The 21,348-nt window shown below is 42.6% G+C and overlaps 1 protein-coding gene across 1 annotated transcript; it reads left to right on the top strand.

Annotated features, from left to right (window-relative positions):
- The first annotated feature begins 766 nt into the window (after positions 1-766).
- C1QTNF4 (C1q and TNF related 4) lies at positions 767-21,061 on the top strand. The gene is made up of 2 exons (XM_083864409.1): positions 767-918; positions 19,570-21,061. Exon 2 carries the CDS (start codon positions 19,575-19,577, stop codon positions 20,676-20,678), a length of 1,104 nt encoding a protein of 367 aa, XP_083720535.1. The 5' UTR covers positions 767-918; positions 19,570-19,574; the 3' UTR covers positions 20,679-21,061.
- The last annotated feature ends 287 nt before the right edge of the window (positions 21,062-21,348 follow it).

The following is a 21,348-nucleotide window of genomic DNA, read 5'->3' as shown; positions in this document are numbered from 1 at the left end:
ACGTGCTTTACAAAACCCCAAATTTGCTCTTCAGCTCAGATCAGGAAAGTGAAAAGCCTACTATTTTGCTGTCAGCAAAATGCCAGCCTTCAAAGGAACGGGTAGTAACCTTGTTGTTGTTAGGTGATGATCTAAGGCAAGAGAGAGAGATACAAGCTTTGGATAAACCAAATAACACAGTTAGTCTATAGACACGCTTTGGGACTCACAGATCTCCAGAGAAGAAGATCAGACATGAACATGATCTTGGATAGCCAGAAGCCTGTCTCTTACCGCAGGCACATCCTTTGGTCTAGCTAAGGCTGTTTGTTGTCCCTCATGGGCCTGGAGCTCATGGGCCTGACCCCGTCCCGGCTGCTCAGCCCGGGGATGGAGGGCGCTGCTCCGGGCGGGCCCGGCCCGCTGGCCTGTGCCCTGTGCCCCGGGCGGGGAGGGAGCCCGCCCTGTGCCCCGCTCAGCCGCCGCCGTGCCGAGTGAAGGGCAGCACCCCGCGGCACCCGTCCCCAGCGCCCTCTCCTCCCGGGCAGGCGGCGGGGAGCCGGCCGGGCTGTCTCACAGCGCCGCGCCTCTCGGTCACCGCTGTCCTTGAGGGCGCCCACAGCCCCCCGGCCCTCAGCGGGCGCCTCCCGCAGGCCGCCCGGGCCGCGGCGGTGACAGGGCTCCGAGCCCCTCGCCCCGCCGCCCCCTCCCCTTCCCCGTTCCCGCCCGCCCCCGGGCCCTCCTCCCGTCCCTGATTCGGCGCCGGAGCCCCGGGTGCCCGCGGCCCCCTCCCAGCCCCGGCCCCGGCCCCCGCCGCGGCTGCCGAGCTGTCAGTGCGCAGGCTGTCAGCGCCGCGGCCCCGCTCCGCTCCGCGCTCCGCACCGCTCACTGCCCCCGCCGAACCGAGCCCAGCCCAGCCGCCGCCGCGGGGCGCAGCAGGTACCGGGCCGGGGGAGCCCCCGCTGGGGCCGGGCTGCACCTGCGGGGCCGGGCCGTGAGGGGGGATCCCGCGCTCGGACAGGGGCGAGGGGAGCGGGGCCGCGGGCGGGCCGGGCCCCGGCTGCTCCTGAGGGCTGCCCGGGCGGGGAGCGGAGCGGAGGGACCGTCGGGGCTCTGGCCGTCCTGGAGAAGGCGGGCTGTGCTCGGGGCACCTGCGGTGACCCAGCCCGGGGCCCCGGGGCGGCGGGCAGGGCGTGGGCGGGATGCGCTCCCTACCTTCCCACCGAGCGGCCGGACAATAGCGGGAAATGCCCGAGTTACCCTCCCTCACACCTGTCATAAATGGCTGTAGAGTTTATGTGGGAACGGTTATAAAATTTTGGCCCCACTTGTCATGGAGGCGAGGTAGGAAAACCTCCCAAGGACTGGCCATGGTGAAGAGCATCCTGGCGAATTCCCACAGGGATAGTTTCTCAGGTGGGGGAATAGCATTAATCTTGCATGGATCTCTGGTTTCTCGGTGGAACAAAGTCCCGAGGGTTTTTCCAAGAGTAGCATATGCAATCGATTCTGTTGTGTGCGGTTTTCTGTTAGATAATATGATTTAATCCTCTGTGTACTTGGCCATCCCACTGTCGTCTCCTCAGCCCACTCTGCAAAAGCTCCCAGAGAAGTAGGTCAGTATCTCCAGATGATGTTTCTATTAGACACTGGTGAGTTCCTGCACTGCCGGCCGACTAGAAGGCAGCACTGTGACCCTTCCGTTTGTGCACATACTGAATGAGCCGAGCTTCAATTATTCATTCTGATGCTATTGCAACCTTCTGCAGTTTCTCTTCTCCAGGGACATGATGTGTAACAGGAGTTTGAAACACTTCGCCAGTGAGGCTGCAATTCTGTCTTGGCATATGGCAGCTGTTTGCTTGTCTAGCCATTTTTAAGGGTTAATTTGTAGCACTAGGAGGCATGTCAAGGAAGAATGAGGATTCCCAGTAGAGCAGCATTACCCTGTGCATTCCTTCTGTTTCTCTCTGAAAAGATATAATTCAAAGTGCTGAATGGTTCATGACTAGGCTCTACAGATGAGTTTTGTATTTTCTGTCTGAAAGAAGCAATGCCTTCAGAGGGCATTTGGTCACCATAATGGGGAACCCATAGCTTCGATCTAGAATTGGTTTAAATCTGATAATTTGTTGGTGTTATAGACATTTGCTGTTTTGTAGATGAAGAAACAGATGCAGAAATAAAATACATTGGAACCAGAGATTTGGCGCCAAAACTCAGAACCCTTTGTTGTTATTTATGTTTTAGTTGTGTTGTTATTTATATTTTACTCGTGCAATCATCTATCCATTGTGCTGTGCTCTCCATTCATAAACTGTGAACCTTTCCTATTTTCCAAATACAGAAGGCTAAGCAGGCCCACAATGGCAGCAGCTATACCAGTAACTATCCTGTGACCTGTAGTCATGTAGTGTATGATAGCTTTTATAGTCTCCATTTTAATAAAAGGTGTATTTTGGAAGAGCAGCAAGGCTGCCTATTCATCACCAGCTCTTGGAAGACTTACTCTTGTATAAAATAGTAACCTAAATGAAGACAGGCACACAGAGAAAAATGATATGTCAAAGGTGTAAACAGACAAGACAGTTTTAACCTTCTCTGCAGAGCGCCCTGTAATACAAAGACCAAAAGAAAAAGAGGCCAATGCTGGCAGAAAGTGGACAGGCACTGAGCCTCTGAGTGATCCCTGTCATTGTGCCAGAACTTCACCCCTTCTTATGGTGAAGGCAGAAAGCAATGAAATGAACTGGTCCTGGTAGTGACAGTAGATTTCCAAGGAGGTGAGTACCTCTGAAAATATAATATTTTCCGCTGAGAAATGTCTCCCTCCAAGAGATACTCCTCTCTGCATTGACTTTTAGGCAAAAGAATAGAGAAAAAAATAGGGTCTAAAATTGCTAAAGTCATACTAATGCTGAAGTCTAGGGCTTTGTTATCAGCATCTGAGGTCAGATGTTAGGATTTGGTGGGTTTTACTCCTGAGCTCTTCCATGCAGCTACCTTTTTAAATCACCAAAGTGTGAAGCATGAATTCTACTCCAAGGTGCACAGTTAAGGAAAATTATGTTCCACTGAATTACAGTCTACTGACTAGCCTATAGGGGTGAGGTTCTTTGTACTGTTTTGGAAGACACATTAAGGCTTGGCAATTTGATAGTTCACCTTACAATATTTGAAATACTGGCTCTGATTTTCACCCAATAGAAATTAAAAGCCTCTCACTTCTCATTTGGCACTCAGAAATTTAGTATAGATCCTGTTGGCCAACAAATCCAAGCAGAAGTCAGGACTTTGTTTTTCTTTTCAGCTTTTCTCTATCTTTTGCTTTGACCCTCTCCTAGATAAGGAAATTTGTGTGATGTTCAAATGAGATAAGCCAGTACTACACAACTGCTGAGCTGCTGGTGCTCTGTGAATACCAAGTCTACCCCTGAGTTCTTTCTTGTCCCTGTAAAGCTTCTTGCTAGTTGCATGCTTCCTCCAGACAGGTTAGAGAACAAAGGAGGAATTCCTGCTGCATCTAATCAAAGGTCTGAGGTTTCCAGCAGAGGTAACACTGCCAGAATCAGATGATCACAGAGCAAGCAGTAAGTGACTACTCCAGGGGCTAATAACTGATTACTAGGGCCCCATTGGGAAACAGGGAGAATTTATAATTTCTCCTTCTTTACCCTCCAGCTGGTTAATTCACACCACACATGTTTTCTGCTGTGCTGGGGCCTCAGTCACAGTGCAAGGAAAACTGTCTATATTGGGTTAAGGAATCTGGGGGCACAGTGGTAATGACTACAGGAATAAGAGTCAGGGCTAGACGAGAGAGTTAAGCCTCTGTTGTCAGGAGGAATATCAGATCATCTTTATTCCAATGTACACAAAGGCTTACTGTCTGTGATGTGCCTGCTTGTGACTGTCATGGCTGGTGTTTAAGCTCCAAGGAAAAGATCCTGCAGTCATTGGCCAAGAGCAAAGGAGATGTTCAGTCCATTGAAATCAAGCAGCTGCTTTGGTGCTGCCCTTCAAGCCTATGCTGCTGTGTAACTACTGTGAATGTAATAAATTAGGACATTGCTACCATATCCCTAAATCTATGAAGAGAAATGGTCACATTTTTTCCCAATTATTTTGTCAGTATTCCAGCCGGTTCTAAAAGAATTTGCTTCTGTTCAGTTTACATATTAGAGGCTACTTTTAAAAAAAGAATGAGAGATTTCACTTGGGTTGTGGGTTTTTTAATGTAAAAGTTGAGATTCTTGACTATGGTTGCACATTAATGGCAAATATTTGTTTTGGTGAGGCATGGGGCATAGCAGGTGAAGGAGGCTGTAAACTGGGTAAACATGATTATCTGAACAGGCAGATCTTCTTTAAATGTCAGAAGATTCAGAGCTCATATGCTCATATGCTTTTAGTATGTGCCAGTCCTTCCAAGAGGCCACAAGTTGTTTAACTCTAACACAGTGGCTGCATTGGGGTGTCCTGGATCTGCTTTTCTTCAATGTTTTCTTAGAGGACCTGAATGGTAATGTAAGGAGTGGGTATTTCCCATTTTCCAGGGACATAAAACTGTGACACTTGAAATATGCTGGAGGAAAATACTAGAATTCAAAATTTTTCCAATAAATTGGAAGACCTTCTAGGAAAAGATCTGAATGAAATTCAGTAGGGATAAATACAAGGTACTACAATAAGGCAGAAATTACCGGCCAGATAAACACAAGCCAGAAGTAAATGACTAGGTTGCAACTCCACAGAAAAGAATCTGTAATGATAGATCACAAGCTGAACATGAGTCAATGTCATGCTGTTGCAAATAAAGGCAAACATCTTGCTCGGATATGTAAAAAACTGGAAGATATGAAGCAATCCTTTTACTCTGAGGCCAAAGCCTCATCTTGGGGGCTGTGCTAAGTTTTGGTTGTTGCACTTTGAGACAGGTGCAATTCAATCAGAGGGAGTCCAGAGGAAGGCAGCAGGACTCATCAAAGGTCAGAAGGATGTGACCTGCAAGATGATTTGAAATAACTGTAATTTTTGGACCAGAAATTTGACAGGGGTATATAACAGATTTCAGATAAAAAATAGAGCAGGGAAAACCTTTTCTTTGGGCTCATGGTGGATGGAACAGAAAGCAAAAAGCATCAGAAAGGGTGATTAGTTTAAACTAGAAAAATAATTTTCTAAAACCTAGAATAATAAAAACAGTCAAATATTTGATATAGGGAGGTTCTGAAGACATTTTAAGAACAGGTTAGACAATTATCTGTGAAGAATCAAATAAGGCTAGTGATCCTGTAATAATAAAGCACCTTGGACTGTTTAATGTCTTAAGTTCTCCTCTAAACCATTCTTCTATCATTTTCTGAAGGCAATCATTTCATGTGAATGTAATAGAAATCTGCTGGCCCTGTTCAGGAGTTTATCTGATATCCAGGCATAGCACAGCACTGAGACAACAGCCCAGCTCTTTCTGAAAAGACCCTGAAAGAAGAGTAAGAGCTTACTAGAAGACAGTTAGAAGAGGTCTCTCTTTTTGGAAGAAAAGGGAAGGAATGGCACATTCTGATTTCCTGGGAGCAGATGCCCGATTGAGTCTATGAATGCTGAAAACAATACTATGGAAGAAGAAAAATTAATCAAGATTAGCAGTAGTAAAATTATCTGAACTGAAAATACAAACTCTTCTAGTATTTTATTCCTTGAATGAAAGAGTATAGTCCAAAAATGGTTTTTAGAGGTAAAATGAAATAAAATAATGGAATTCAGAATCGGAATAAAATAAATCATAGTTCTGTGATTCATATTCTTAGGCATTTATCCAGGGAGAGAAAATCTAGGTCCTGTAGTATTCATGATTTAACATATATTGTTTAATATAAATGGAACAGACAGTCCCCTGTGCATGGTGAAAAATCCTGGATCTCTGTGAGGCAGAAAGAAAAAAGAGAGCAATGATCAACACTTTCAGATGCTGAAGTGGTGGGCTGCACATAAGATCCTGAACAGAACACATTCTGAGTCCAACCAAATAATTTTTTAATCCTCTAAAGGGAGAGGGATTTTTCTCTCTCCTCAGGCTTTAGACCTTTTCACTCAGACAAAAAGAAAAGCTCTTAAAGAAGTTAAAGACACACTGGGAGGAGTGGAAGTGTTTTTATACCAAGCAGGCAATAGGGAATTTTTTCTGTGAAAACAGGTACTCTCTAGGACTGAAAGGCTGTAAAGCAACTGCTGGAAAGAATCTGTGTTGAATGAACAAGACAAGGAGAAAATGAAGAGTTCAGCTGCACTTTTTAGTAGCCTGTTTTCATGGGGCTGTTGCTCAGTGAACATATTAGCATGATAATCTCTTGTGATTCAAACACTTTTACATTGGAATATCCATAAATTGATGGCAATCCTCATTTTTTATTTACTCTGGGACACATGAGCACAAACTGGGACACTATATAAGCAGTGATGGATTTTCCCCCTCCCCCCATCTTCCATTACTGCTGGAACACCTTGGGAAAAATAATTATGTGCCTAGAAAGCCAGCCACTTGATGCCCCAGATATTTCAAAGTGAATTCACATCCCTTCCACCCAAGGACTGAGCAGTGCTTGACATCAGCTTGTACTGCTTTGCCTGAGTTTATTTCATCATTCCTCTTCCCATCCTTGCTGTCTTTACTTCTCAGATGAGTGTATGAAACAGTCTTTATTTGAGAGGCACAAAGGGTATCCAAAAGAAGGCTTACTGTGATCCAGTGCTAAAGGAAATTTAGCCTTGAACAAGGTGGTTCTGGAAGGAGATAAAGCAAATATAGCTAATGTAAAAGAATCCTATTTTTACTACTAGGAGGAGACAACAAGGTAAGGGGGTTATTCTCCGGAAAACTTGTGAGGAAATCTGAGACAGGCTGTGCAGAAAAACACTGAACATGCTGGAGGGGGTTCTGCAGATGGTAAATGTTTCTCCTGGTGGAAAATGTTGGTAATTATCTTGAAAAGGAGAGGTGTTAGACAGAAGTAGCTACAAGGAAGGTAGGGGACTGAAAAAATTTGAATAGAGGAAGCACTGTCTTGAAATACAAACTGAATATGAATGTTTGGGTTTAGGGTGCATGACTGGAATTTCTCAGTGTGGCTGTGAGGAAATTGTGTAGGCTGTTGCAAATGGCCCTTCTTTCAGTATGAGCTGCATATTTAATAGCAAAGTAATGCTATCCAAGCCTGCTTTAAATGAAGCATCTGCATAGCAGGATTCAGAGCAGCCATATCCTTCATGTTCTTTATATTATGTCCAACTAGAATCTAAAAGTCCGGTAAAATCTGCCAGTGCATTGCTGCAGTTGTTATTTCAGTATTTTAACAAAATTATTTTCCTATAAGCAAAATCAGAGGCATCAGCTTCAAACTGTCAAAGGCAATTTTGCCTGGGAGGAAACTGGCTGGTCGTGGAGATGAGCCGGGGATCTGCGAGCACTTGACAGGCGCTGAGCGCTTCCTCTCTGTGAATGAGGAGCTGATGAGTGAACAGCAGTGCCCAGCAGCGCTTTCCGATGGCAATGCCAAAACCTTTCTCCAGCAGCTCCTCAGTGCAGATGGAGTTGTACAGAAATGGTCACACAAGCATTTCTGCTGCCATTATGAGGGGACTGACATTTTTTAAATACTGGAAGCAATATAAAGCTAGAAAGCAGATATTGGGAAAACCTTGTAAAGGTATATGTGTGCTGAGGGCATTGTTCAGGAATGCTTCTCTCTGTCCCTCCATCCAGGGCCTCCTTAGAGTCTGTCTTGTAGGCGGCAGCACCTCTGTGTCAGATTGTCACAGAAAAATCCAGGTTCAAAAACTTGTGAAGTGAAAACTGGATTTATGCAGGGTGTTGGGGAGGAACTTCACAGTTCCCTGTTGAAAAAGATGACAAGCTGATTAAATCAATTGACCAAAATATACTCAATGTTTTAAAAGTGGAAGCAGAAACTATGGTTTTCCTGAAGATATCAAATACCAATTCACAGCCTTGGGTTGCCTTATTTCCAACAGCTATGGCCTTCTGAGAAATAATTGCTAGTAAAATTGCTAAAAATTTGAAAGAGCTCAGGTTCCAGCTGTCTATAAATCTTCCTCAGAGAGGTCTGGTCACAAAGGATTTGGCAGATAAGACCACTGAACATGGGGACTACACATTGCTGGTTGTGAAGTGTCAGTATTAACAAGCATGACAATTACTAACCCTGCTGATTTATTTTGCTGCTTTTAATTGTTTATCTGTAGATATAAAAGAAGGAGTGCTAGTGGGCCAAGTACTGGATAAACCTGATTCATTAAAAGCAATTGATATTGAAGGTCATTATAGGTATTGAAGAATTTCAATGTTCATCAAGAACTTCTGTTCCATACCCAGGGAAGAATCTATCTCAAGGTATCTTGACTGTCTGGTTACAGTAGTAGTCTCAGGCAGTGATTATTCTTTTAATGATTGTTTCTTGATCTGTCTACCAATTCACTGGGTACAAAAGCAACAGGGTTATCATGGATATCAGAAGAAATTCTTTCCTGTGAGGGTGATGAAGCACTGGAACAGGTTTCCCAACAAGGCTGAAAATGTCCTTCCTTGGAAGTGTTCAAGGCCAGGTTGATTGGAGTCTGAGCAACCTGGTCTAATGGAAGGTGTCCCTGCCCATGGCGGAGGGTTGGAACTAGGTAATCTTTAAGGTCTCTTCCAACCTAAAGCATTCTATGATTCTATGATCCAGGTGGACTGTTGGAGAACAGGACCAGAAAAAGAACCTATTGGCATATGTGGACTTTGGCTGACACCCCTTTTTCCCCACACAGAGTTTTCATTCTAGAATAATACTGACCTCTGTTGATTGCATGATGCTTGTCCTCTGGCTCCAGGTCTGTGTCCTGACCCAGCAGGAAGAGGGGCAGAAATTAAAGTGCCCGGGCAGAGATGAAAGATACATGGATCTTAATGCTTATTATCACCTTCTTCACTAAACTAGAGCTCAGTGAATTTCCAAATTGAGATGTTGCCGCATGTTGACAGTGTAGACCAGCACTGCAGTGCAATTCAGCATTCTCTGAGTTTCTTCACAGTAATGAAACAGCAGGGCATGAAAAGAAATTAATGTGGGGTTTTGGCTGAGTGTGATGACAGATGTTAAAAGACAGCATGTTTTCCTTACTTACCTGTCAAGACATGCTAAAAAACTCACAAGGAAAACAGCATTCCTTTAGGAAAATGCCCCAGTACATGGAGAGTTTTTTCAGATAGATTTGCAAAGCCTGCTGTCAGAAAACAGTAGTCAGTAGCATGTGACGTTTTCTCAAAGTATGTTTAGTGTAGCCTCTGATGGATAAAATTACCAAAGCAGTGTTTCCATTGGTAAAACATAGCATTAGAGGTTGATTTATCAAGCAAAGTAAAACTAATCTCATCCTTTCTGGAAGTTTTCTGTTTACTGCAGGTAGTCAGGATGGAGACCAGATTTACCCAACTTGTGAAAATCTTTGGATTGCTAAATCAGCTCATAGCAGACAGTGAGTTCAGACATAACGATGATACAAAAATGGTTTTTGTTGTTATGACATGTAATCCCAGCTGGCACTCAGCTGTCCATTAGTTCCCGTAGGGGACCACTGCTGGGCTCCACAGGTTTATTCTAACTTGAGATTTGACAATTAACCAGAAAGAACCAGCATATCCCCTCTAGCTTTTACTCAGGTGGGTGATATGGCAGGTCTTAGAGAAATGACTGGAGGGCAGCATTCCAGTGAGTGGGGGAAGGGTTTGAAAACAACTTCTGCAGGTGCAGAGTTCCAGGAAAAAAATGATGATTGTTTGCCCACTGAAGTGAGAAAGAGAGAGCAGATGTGGCTATGCAGCTGTAAAAGGAAACAGAAAAGAAAAATCTAAAACTTGTTCTTTGTTTGATTAAGACCCTACATTGCAGTTAAACTAAAATCATATATTGGCTGATACAAAGTGCAGGAGCACAAAATCGCAGAAGGAAAATTGAGGACATAAAACCATTACAGGGAGGACAATGAACAAGCCTTAAGAGCACACCACAAGGTTCCAGTATCTCTTGTAACATCATCACAATTTCCAGGACAACAGTTTTCAACAGGAAGGTGTAACACAAAAGTTGCTACTCCTGTAATGTATAGACAGTCAAAATTGCTTTCCTATTTGTTACATCTTTGTGGGGCTCAGGTTCCACAGGTTCCTATTAGTGTCTGGACAAATAAACCTACTATTCACAGTTGTTTCATTCTTAGTGAGGAAATGAGAGAAGAACATGAAAGAATCACTGCAAGATTTTGCCCAACTGATGGTGCCATAGTGTGCTGCTGGATGACTGGGAATGTGAATGAAAGTGAAAGGCAACAGGGAACAGGAAGGAAAACCTATACAGCCTGTGTTTAACTGGAATATTTACTATCATCTTGATGACCTTTAATGTCTCTAAGTATTTGTTACAACTAAGGATTAAAAGAAAATTGACAAATACAGCATCAACTCTGAGAATAGCAGACACCTTATCTTCTGGTGACCATGACTGGAGGATGAAAATATTAATTCAGCTGCACTGAAGCAATCTATTGCTTGGGTCCATAGAGGAAAGTGTGGTTCAAAAAAAGTCAAATGTCTGCCTATACTGTAGGTATATTTACCTATAGTAAACACCTACTGATGGTCTCTCAACTGTTCCTGGACTTTCATTTGTTAGCAGAGGGAGTGGAGATTTTCCTGATAGCTAAACTTTACTTAACTGGAAGGAAGTAGTTGAGAAAAACTGCCAGAAAAAGCTATGATGTGTATCAATAAAACAGAAATAATAAAGGGGTTAGAATTCGAGTTGATTCCAGAGTACTGATTCCAGTGTCATTCTGCCTCCCTCCCCAGTGTTTCCACTTTGTCACTCACAGCTCAGTTTACCCAACTGAGTTTAAAGCAGAGATTATTATTTTTTTTTTTCAAATGTCCCTAAGGATTTGAATTATCCTGACACTTCAGGAAAGCCTTGTGATCAGTGAGGCTGTCCAAACAGTTTTTCTTTCTGTGTGTATAAAGTCCCCATGCGTCATATGTTACTGGGGAAAATTCTTTATCTTTTTCCTGTATAAACTCTTACTAAAAGAGAGAAATTTCAACAGTAGTCTGGGATGCTGAGCCCATCTGCACTTTCCTTAGGTTCCCAGTTTTTATTTCCAACCTAGAACAGTCTTTTGTAAACACTTCTAAACTTTCTTCCTCATTGCCTCTAAGAGTCTCTCATTTGTATAGTCATTGCCTTCCTTTTCACTTTCTTCTTTTGTCACATGATGAGATAAAACCATTTTATTTCACAGAATCATAGAATCATGTAATGGTTTAGGTTGGAAGGGATGTTAGAGCTCATTTAGTTCCAACCTCCCCTCATGAGCAGGGACACCTTCCACTAGAGCAGGTTGCTCCAAGCCCCATCCAATCCAGCCTTGAACACTTCCAGGGATGTTCCACAGCTCTCATCCACAACTCTCATCTCTGGGCAGCCTGTTCCAGTACTTTACCACCCTCACAGGAAAGATCTTTTTCTCAGTATTGAATCTAAACCTACCTTCTTTCAGTTTAAAGCCATTCCCCCTTGTCCTATAAAGCCATTCCCCCATGTCCCCTGTCTTCTGCTTTCTTGTAGCCCTTTAGGTACTGGAAGGCTGCAATGAGGTCACCCTGAGGCCTTCTCTTCTCTAAAATTGAGAAGACTGGATTTGAAGTTGGATTGAACAAATCCAGCTCTCTCAGCCAGTCTTCATAGGAGAGATACTACAGCCCTCTGGTTATCTTTGTAGCCCTCTGGACTCACACAAATGTCTTTAATATCAACATCCATGATTTTAAGTATCTTAAGCCAGATGAGAAGTTTACAACAAAAACCCTGTAAATAAGTCTTGTTCATTTTTAAAGAATAAATTCAGGAATAGCCTGAATTGCACTGCTTGTACTCAGCATTCTTTCTCATAAATTGTCTATCACCCCAGTAGGTCTGTTGCTGGTACAGTCTCTCTGGCAGTGTCATTTGTTTCGTATGGTTTTATCTTCACAGACAAAAAAAACCCAGGACTTTTGTGGGAAAGTCCTCCTGCAACATGGCTTCTAGCCCAGCTACCTGGAGCAAGGAAATTGCCCTCTACTCCAGCCTCTGAGTTCTCTGAGTCCTCTCTCTCTAGAACTTGGTTGCAGTGTGCAGTCTGCCTTTGAAGCCTTCCTCTCTCACTCTCTTAACTGAGATCTTTATGATAGTTGCTGCAAAGGTGTCAGATATTTTATTTTGCCTATCAAAATACCTCCTGGTATTCCGGGCCAGACTCTTTGTTAATCCTTTATGCCAGTGTGATCTGCCTTCTGGTGCTGCAGCAATATGATTCCTGCTTGGAGAAATTAAATACTCTGTTGCCTGGAAGGCAATAAACCCTTATTCCACTGTCTCAGCATCTCTTGCGCACCAGGAAAAAGAAGTGCACACCAGGAAAAAGAAATGCACAGATAAACCAGGTTAAGAAAGGAAATTATGTTTGGAGGTGAGAAAAGAGATGGTTTAACTTTAGCATTACTGTAACTGTAATGGGATCCATGGGAAAATTCCAACTCTTGAAATAGTCTCAGTTTTATATGTCTAAAGGTAGCAGTATTAAATAAACACTGTACAGCAACAGACTTTCGGTTTTCTCAAGATGTGGTTTCCAGGCTCCTCTGGCCTCTGCTTTCACAGAAGCTGTTTGTCACTGAACTCCTTCCCATCAGTGGCTGGTTTTTTTCACTGTTTATTGCTGGTGTAATTTCAGTGATTGCTGATCAACAGTTGACTTAACTGCATGTGCACAACAACTTTACAATACTCAAGTTGCTTTATGAACTACAGTTTAAACTCAAATGCTCTAGCAATGTTTTCTGTTCTTCCAGTTCTGGCCAATATTAAAGTATGTTTCTTTGCTTTGAAGTTTTAGTCCTGTTTTCTTGAGCAGTGTGTACATGGTGGAGAGTTGGATTTGTGCAATGTGTTCATTTAGGAAAGGATATAAAAAATCATTACATCTTAAAGCATTAGTTTGCTGGAATAACTCCTTGCTTCCACCTAGGATTTATTCAGCCATATTCTCTACTAAAACACCATTTTGTCTAAATTAATATATTTTAAATTATAATGATAGCCAAAAAGGCAGATGCAATGTGTTACCCTGGCACTTCATATGTGTATGACAGATTTTCTTAAATGATGATAAAGAAGAAAAATCATAATGTCAGAACTATCGCGTTTTCATTTTGGTCAGTGAATTTACATCATTTCACATAACATCATTTTAGCTTAAACAAAGTTGTTAGGGCTTCATTTGAAACAGCAGGTTTAATCATATCCTGAAATGCAAAGTAACAGTAGTGGCTTCTGCCAAAAAGGTCTCTCCAATAACTCTTCCTTTTCCTGAGTATGGCTGGAGTTGAGGCACTTGAAAATAATTTTTGCCTTTCCACAGATCTTTGAGTACACAGAAGCTGATTTATTATGTTAAAGGACCCTCCCTTGACTCAAGGAAACATTCAAAATTAAGCACTTTCTATATTAATGCCATAATACATGTCTGTTATTTGAGGCGTGACATATGGTTTCCAAAAGGCATCCTGAATGCTTCAGACAATGTTTTACCTCCCAGGATTGTGCCAGAGTTAAAAAAAATAACCATATTCATCACAAGCAGAGAAAAGCCAGAGCCATAAGTGAATCACTGATTTTGTTACTCATGTACCCTTATACAGATTTTGCTTTTGAGGATGTGCTACAATTAATTTCTCTTTGATGCTGGAAGAACTGATGCATTTGCATCATTATCTGATGCTCTTAATCTGTATTGGATGAGTGGAACAGACAGTATGTGGTATCTTGGGAAAAGAAATCTTGCTAACTATAGTCCAAGAAGGATGTTCATTACACAGAGTTTCACTGATTCAAATAATTGAAACATTTGCAGCTGTCCTTAAATATTAGGGTGAGAGCTAGGGAGAAGGGCTTTGCTCTTGCAGCTTACAGGATTTAAAAAACCTTTTAGTAACAGCTGATCCAACTGTACTGCTTCAATTTTGTTTCATATCTCATTCTTCAGTGATATTCCTGGCAAAACTCCCACTGAAATCAAAGGACTCTTGCATAAGGTAGGACTAGGGAATCTGGATAATTAATATTTTGGAATAAAAAGAAAACCCTTGTGGGTATCACAAGTAGGTCTGTCCTGCAAGTGTAGAAATGGGGTGACCTTTCTATTGTTGAATGTCCTTTTTTAAATCCATGTGTCTCAATAGAAGAATAAAACTAATTGTCTTTTCACTGGTGGATTGATTCTGTTCCAGGACAGAAAAATCACCTCCAGCAAACTCAAAGCTATTAAAATTTCCTGGGTCATGCAAATGGTGAGTTCTGACTTTCTTTTCAAGAAAGTTTTGCAGCTCTTTTTCTACTATGTGAGTCAGTACCACTTTAGTCCCTTTTTTTCAGGTCACTAATTTAATGCCAGTGTCTTCTAGAATTGTTTAGCTGTGTCATGTGTTTGTGCCTCCTATTCCAAAATTAGTTTCTTGACTTCTCTGTGGGATGCTGTCCCTGGTGGTACTGCCTAAAGTAAAAACAGTAGCCTACCTAATTTATCCCTTGGGTCTGCTTAGCTTCATTCCATGTTTCTGTGCTGTTGGGACAATAAGGAATGGCAGGGTAGGGGAGAAAGGGCCCTGATTTGTGCGTAAATGTAATGAGAATAACACAGCTGCCACATGCTGAAGACCCATTTTCCATCTATAGCCTGGGTCTTTCACCTCACTCTTCAGTTTTAAAACTTTGATCATAGCATGAACTCAAGGCTAATGCCAGTGTCCATGGCCAGCTTCACATCCTCAGTGCCATCTCTTCTCTGCCAGAAGAAAACTATACCAGTAAAAGAGACTTGGGAACCAGAAAAAAATTTTTTTTGGGGAACAGAGCATTTTGGCAGCTTTATCTTTCAGAATTACTATGACAATACTCAAGTCCAAAAGTTGTCACGAGTGGCCTCTGTTTGTGGCATCCCTGTAGCTGGATGTGTCTTCCTAATGATTGGCAAATTATTCTTAGACTGGTTTAGTGTGAGAGTGTTATTAGATACTTTCTAAATTATTTTTAAAGGAACCTAAATAGTGCTTAAAGTGGTGAGTGGGAGCTGTCAAGGAAACAACTTGCTAATGGAAGTGCAGCATAATTAACTGCCTTATTTAAATGGCTTGCTTTTGGAAAGAGCTGATAAATAAGGGACAGCAGCAGCAGAGGGTCTTTGCAACTGTACTGAGTGATCCAATGTTTAATAAGTGACCTTATTACAGAGAAATTAGCTTTCAAACAGAAACAAGAATAGTGGTCATTTGAAGGATCATAAGGTCAGGTTCACTACACACTTTATTAAGCTTTGTCTATTTTGTCTTTCTGTGCTTTTTGGCCAGCAGTGATGTGCTTTCAGTACCCCCCTGACTCCTGGATATGCTGAACAAGGTCTGGAGCACAGGCAGCATTTCAGAGAAGCAGGCTTGTTGTTAAAAATGCAAATGCCAAATCCTTTCCTGTCACTTGTTATCTCAAGAGCAGGCAGCCATGTCACAGCCATCCTGGTTCTCCATGCAGCCACACCATAGTGATCACTGGAATAACAATGAATGAGTATGAATCAGGAACATCTAATAGCCCTTTTAAGTTTGCCTTTAGGGCTTGGTTTTCTGAGCTGGAAGCTGGAATGGGACTGCCATGCTAGATGTAGCACTCTGCAAAAATAATACTGCTGAACCAGAGGCTGAGCTCAGGAGCGTGACAGTTTGGGATTTAGTTCTTGGTGGGATATTAGGGTCTATTAGTATTGTTTAAATGGCAGCAGTAGCCAAATGCTGTACAGGCATGAGAAGAGAGACAGCCATTGCCCTGAGGAACACATAAACTGCAAAGTCAGGAAAAATAAACACAGCATGGAGGCAGATGCCTGACACTTAGCAATGGATTAATAGTTTCATTGAAAATGCTTCAATTTGCTGGATGGAAAATAATCTGTCTGTTAGACTTGCTGTTAGCTGGTTAGTTACATGTAAGTGCCATGGCTAGGTTTACTAGGGAGTGAATTTTAACTGTGAGAAGGCAGTAGCTATGGGATTCAGTTACAGAATCAGGAATCATGACTTAGGAAGTCTCTAGGCCAAGTTCCTGCTGAAAGCAAGGCCAACACTGAGTGCAGACCAGGTTGCTCACAGCTTAATCCAGTCTTGTTGGTAAATTTCCAAGAATGGAGACCCCTAGATCCTTTTCAGATCCTTTTCAGGCAGACTTCCAACTAGTTAGTCACCAGTCTGTACCAACACACAGTTTAGTCCATTCAGGTACAGTATTTTGCATTTATCATCACTGAATTTCTTTTCAGTCCGTTCCGCCAATCTGTCTGGGTCCCTCTGAACAGCAGCTGTGCCTCCAAGTATATTGGTCAACCATCTGTTTTGGTGTCATCTGCAGTCTTGATCAGTGGGTATTCTTTCTGCTTCTCAGGACATTGATAAATAGTATTGAAGAGGACATCTGAAAATAAACATTAAACACTAGTTCTCAAGCCTGATAATCGAGTCAGTTTTTCACTTTTCTAGTAATCCATGTATGTAACATCACAATTTGGATAGAGGAATGCTCTGGGAAACTGAAACAAAAGCCTTGCTAAAATGCATGTGACATCCACTGAACTCTTCCCACAAGAAGGCAATCAGCTTGATTAGTCTATGCTCGATTAAATAACGTCTGCTGAATTACATGTCCTTTGACTAAAAATATGTTCTAAAAAGAAGATCCCATGATTTTCCCAGGGACCAAAGCGAGGGGCGAACTGGTCAACCACCCTGTAGTTTCTCAGGTAGTGTCACTTGTCCTTTCTGAAGATGGGTGCCATATTTACCTTTCTCCAGTCACCAGGGACCTCCTCTGATCTCCATCACCTTTCAAAGATGATAGAGAGTGACCTCAAAATTATATCAGTCAGCTCTGTCTCAGCAACCTTCATGGGGGCCTGGAGGAGCGGGCTAGGTCAGGAAAAACATTCTGAATTCACGGGCATGGAGGGAAATATCGAGACGTTGCAGGCAGAGTGAGAACTTCAGACAAAGTTTCTTAGAGAAACCCTCCCTTCACAAACAGAAGCCACAAGGTACAGAAAGAACTCTCTTACTTTTTAAATTCTTTCTGAGAGGAGCTGAGGTACAGCTGGGTACAATCTTGGCCCCCAGAGTTAGTCAATGATTTATCTCTAAAGAGTTACACAGGTGTAATTGAGCTTTTATACAACTTCGTCCTGCAGAATTAAGGATGGCAAACCAGATATATTAATATAAATAACATTATTTATTTATTTAAAGCTATTGCAATAATGATTAGGAGAAAAAACCTTAATCAGAAATATTTACTACACAGTGTGGATTGCTGTTACTACTGATTTAGTGCACTGTTTTTGAAGCAATTTTATTAAAGCAATTATATTCAAGGTAGCAGAATAATTGTGAAGCAGAGATTAATGTTACTTATCCACACCAACAACTGGGAAAATCTCTTTTGTTCAGCCTCAAGGAATAACCTTGAGGAGTGTCCTCACTGAAAGGAAGGATCTTAATACACCTTAGGGAGGTATGCTAGAAATCTTTGCTGTGCAAAAGTGACACTGGCCTTTTATAGTATAAAGTGGTTGACTTTAATATGCATTCAAAATTGGCATTTTTTAGACTATGTGTTCTCAGGCTTACTCAGCAAAACATGCTTTCTGCTGAAAAATGTGTTGGCAGCTTTTTCATTTCTTCTCTTCAACACTTCTGACCCTCACTTCCAAATCAGGACCTGCACATCCTTGCCGCTCCCAGCCTCAGTCAGGGACCCTCAGTCTTGCATGTCCAGAGAGTTTGATCAAGCTGGTCTCAGCATTCTTCAGCACTAAGAAGAGCAGTGTTATCCTTGCTCAGTGTTGTCACTGATCAGCAGCCCGTCCTTGCTCTGCTGAACAGCAAGCTCTCCTTGTTCAGCCCTTCACCAACAAATTTATAAGCCTGCTTAAGCTGAGAGCCCTGCTACAGATGTCTGCGGGAGAAGTGACCTAAGGTGAAATTGGGACATGGATGGATATTTCTTTTAGTCTTTGCTAGTGTGGCATTTTCATGTAATTGAGAATCTATTCTTGGGTTCTTGTGTATTAAATCCTCAGATTTCAGTTTTATTCTCAAGTGTGAAAGAGCAGGGATCAAGCTGAATTCCTGCTGACGAGTGATTCTAGGTATTATGTCTTGCCAAAAGCAGGATCCCATTGCCACCTCACAGTCTATATGCATTCTGTCTGCCTTACTAGGCCATCTCAGATGATTCAAATATTTACCCCTTTATCCTTTTTAATGCAGGATTTGTCTTCAACCCTCCCCCCCCCCCCCCCCCCCAGCCCCACAATGAGTTGCATGTTTTGCTTCTGTTCTGCTGGTCTGTGAATTCATTGTTTGCAGGCTGGCAAGGCACCAGTTTTGGGGTGACAGATGGAGCAGACTGCAAACCAGGCATTTGCCTCCTAGTATGAGTGATATTTTAATAAGCACAGAGAGGTGACAGAAAGAGAAGCTTCTCACTGGAATGACTGGCAGTTTTGTTTCCAGCCTGAAAGCACTAATAGATAATTTTTGGCCTCGGTCCAAAAAAAAGACATTCACAGAAAATAGAAGCAGAAAATCCTATTAGCTCCTAACTTTTTTAGGGGTCAAAGAAGTTTTTTGGTCTGGTCTGTTACCCATTTATGGAGTTGTTTTCCCATTTTTGGTATTTCAGTTCTCTGTCAGGAATTGTACACTTTAGGAGACTTTCTTTTTACTTACCATTTTGTTTTCCTTTTTTTTATTTATTATTTCAGTAATTTTCTCAATTGTCTTCCTTTCCTAAACATTCCTTCTTCATCATCTTTCTTTGTACTTTTCACAGATTCATGTTGGAATAATGAGATCTAACAATTTACTTGGCTTCCAGCTTCCACATCCTGTGAAACAGCTACTGCACTGCAAGGCAATGGCATCTGCAAGGGAATCTCTAGAGCATATGTCCTCTTCTCCCTGCCCCTCAGCTGTGTCTCAGTTGTATAATACAGGGTTTGTGTAGGGCTTTGTTTTATCCTTGGTCTTACAAATAAAAAAAGGCACAACAAAAGGGAGCTCTGGCAAAGCCCCAGCAAGCTCTGAGATCCCTCTGCAGTGTGAGCAACATGCTGTTTTGCAGACAAGCTGTAGGATAGTTGGGCTTTCAAAGGAGAAGATTCTTTTTCTTTCCATGAGTACAGGTTAAAAAAGGTTTTACAAAAATTACAAAAATACTAAAGTGGTGCTGGGATCTGAACTATGGTGTGGTCCCATACACTGGTCAGAGAACACACTGGAAATTTCTCAAAATTTGGACATAGATCTTCATGTTTATTTAGCAATATTCAGGTCTGGATTTCAGCTGGTGTATGAGCTGTAAATTAATGCTATTCTGGCTAAAATATGCTTCTTTTTTCTTCCAGATACAATGATGACTCTGAACATTCAGATTATCTGTGGCCTCCTTTGCTGCATGATTTTTCTTCCTACAGATGGCTTCCCAGCAGACACCAGTGCCGAATTTCGCTCTGCTTTCTCTGTGGCCAGAACCAGCAGCATGGAAGGGAGCTCTGAGATGGTGATTACCTTTGACAAAGTGTATGTGAACATTGGCAATGATTTTGACCCCAAGACTGGATTGTTCCGCTGCCGGATCCCGGGAGCCTACTACTTCTCTTTCACTGTTGGGAAATACCCAAAGAAAAACTTGTCTGTCATGCTGATGAGAAACAAGAATGAGGTGCAGGTAATTGTGTATGACGAACATCACCGCAAGGAACGGAAGGTGGCCAGCCAGAGTGCCATGTTGCAGCTTGACTATGGGGACACAGTTTGGCTGCGTTTACATGGAGATCCCAAGTATGCTCTTTACAGCAATGTGGGCCCCTATACAACTTTCAATGGCTACCTGATCTATCCAGACACTTCTGCCTTCTTCCAGAATGCTCTTAGCTCTCAAGAGCTCGAGCCACACCCTCACACAATTCAGCAACTTCACAGAGAGCAAAACGAAGCTTCCCAGCGACACGTGTTGTCTGACCAACCAAGCAGGGTACAAGACCCTCGCTCTGCGTTTTCTGTTGCCCGCTCACAAAGTCTCCTGGGGACAGATGAGAAGCAAACTCAGCATGAGCCAATCACATTTGATACAGAGTTCGTGAATATTGGAAAAGATTTCAATTCCTCCACTGGCATCTTCACGTGTCGTATACCTGGTGCATACTATTTCTCCTTCACCATTGGCAAAATGCCCTTTAAGACCATGTCAGTGAAACTGATGAAGAACCACAATGAGGTACAGGCCATGATCTATGATGACAACCACTCCAAGAGGCGGGAGATGCAGAGCCAGAGCATCATGCTGCCTCTGCAATACGGGGACACTGTTTGGCTCTACAGCCATCAGCATGATGGCTATGGTGCCTACAGCAACCACGGCAAGTACATCACCTTCACAGGCTTCCTCATCTATTCAGAGGCTCAGCCAAAGTGGCTTCCAGGTGCCAGCTCACCTCAAGGGTCAAACAATTAAACGCAGATGTGAAAGGAGCGTAAGAAGAGCCAAGAGCCATGAACTGGGGTATAGCTTCTCTGAACATCATCCTCTACTTCAAGCATGCTGTCATGTGTCTGGTGCTTTCCTTACACTGCACGCTTGTGCCCTGTCTGCAGGGCCACTGCTGTGTGTGCCATTCATCCCTAGAGAGCCCTTTCAGGCTGTAGCTGTGTGTCCTGTGTTGGTGTTAACATAAAGCATGAGGTAGTTTGGGGGCAGGGGGTGGGGCAGTGTAGTGAAATGCTGAGGATCAGAGAACTACTGCAGTCACGTTACTGCAGATCTCCAGCATCCAGAGAGCAAAGGGTGTGGTGACTTTCCTTGTTTATCTGGGGAGGGAATTAATGTAACGAAAATGAATGTAATAAAAATACAAAAGATGTGAATGTTCTCAGTTTGGAATTTATGCTACTTTGTGAGACTTGTGTGCTTGTCATTGGCTGAGGTACCAGCCCAGGTGAGAGAGAAGCATCTTAAGTGAGCTGAGGATGTGTTACTGAGACAATCTGTCTGTGTACACTCTTTTTAATTGTTTGTGTGTGTGAAGGGTTATGATTTTATTTACCTCTTATGATTTTATTGAAAGTTTTACAGTTGTTTGTGCTTTTCTTTATCTGATGTAGATGGAGTCAATAAGCTGTGGTTG

Source organism: Zosterops lateralis (genome assembly GCF_965231275.1).
Source record: "Zosterops lateralis genome assembly, chromosome: 6".
In the NCBI taxonomy this organism is placed as follows: Eukaryota; Metazoa; Chordata; class Aves; order Passeriformes; family Zosteropidae; genus Zosterops; species Zosterops lateralis.
Note: the sequence above shows the minus strand (reverse complement) of the source record. Positions and strands in the feature narration are given on the sequence as shown.